General features: G+C 45.1%; 1 protein-coding gene across 1 annotated transcript; it reads left to right on the plus strand.

Moving 5' to 3' along the window:
• The first annotated feature begins 297 nt into the window (after positions 1-297).
• LOC145675909 (histone-lysine N-methyltransferase SETMAR-like) lies at positions 298-843 on the plus strand. The gene has a single exon (XM_081746703.1). It carries the CDS (start codon positions 298-300, stop codon positions 841-843), a length of 546 nt encoding a protein of 181 aa, XP_081602829.1.
• The last annotated feature ends 225 nt before the right edge of the window (positions 844-1,068 follow it).

A 1,068-nucleotide genomic window follows, 5' to 3' on the forward strand; every position in this document is an offset into this window, starting at 1 on the left:
AAATGAACTACGTAGCACGTCCAGAAAGTAAGTTCCGTTTCAATTTATCTCCGCTGCAGCGCTGCGATCGCAGTTCCGCACATGCGCGGTAGACGCTCTGTATCAACGAGAAGAAACGTGTGCCATTTGGAGATCGCTGTCAGTCAGTACGCTTTGTTGTGCTTGTTTACAATGTCGGTGTTGATCGAAAGTCCCGCCGCTTGTGAAATCAGAGCGGCGATTCGTTTTCTGAATGCGAGGAAAGTGAAACCAAGTGAAATTTATCGGCAAATTTGCGATGTTTACGGACAAAATGCGATGAGTGATTCAATGGTGAGAAGATGGGTCCGACAATTCAATGAAGGACGTACTGACGTGCACAATGAAGAACGAAGTGGGCGTCCATCTTTGGTTACAGAAGAACTGGTTCACGCGATTGATGACAAGATCCAGGAAAACCGCAGGTTTACAATTAGTGCTCTCGGTATGGAATTTCCCCAAATCTCACGATCACTAATTCATGAAATTGTTACCAAACAACTAAAATTTCGTAAACTTTGCTCACGTTGGGTACCAAAGATTCTTACTGAGCAACACAAAGCAAAACGTATGGGTAGTGCACTTCAGTTTTTGACCCGTTATGATGAAGGCGGCGAAGAATTTCTAACACAGATAGTCACAGGAGATGGAACTTGGGTTTCTTACGACACACCTGAAAGTAAGCGGCAATCAATGGAATGGAGGCACACTTCATCCCCAGCAAAGGTTAAGCCGAAGCAAATCTTGACATTTCGAAAAATGATGTGCACAGTGTTCTGGGACTGGAAAGGCATCTTACTCATTGATTTCTTACCGCGTGGTTAAACAATCACAGCAGATGCTTATTGCGAGACACTTAGGAAATTGCGCCGCGCAATACAGAATAAGCGCCGAGGATTGCTGTCAAAAGGTGTTGTTTTTCTTCACGACAATGCACGACCACACACTGCAAATGTGACGAAAAACCTCCTACAGGGATTTGGTTGGGACGTGTTTGACCATCCTCCGTACAGCCCTGACCTCGCTCCTAGCGACTTTCATCTGTTCTTA

The sequence above is a fragment of the Thermobia domestica genome, chromosome 18 (genome assembly GCF_964235325.1).
Source record: "Thermobia domestica chromosome 18, izTheDome1.hap1.1, whole genome shotgun sequence".
Classification (NCBI taxonomy): domain Eukaryota; kingdom Metazoa; phylum Arthropoda; class Insecta; order Zygentoma; family Lepismatidae; genus Thermobia; species Thermobia domestica.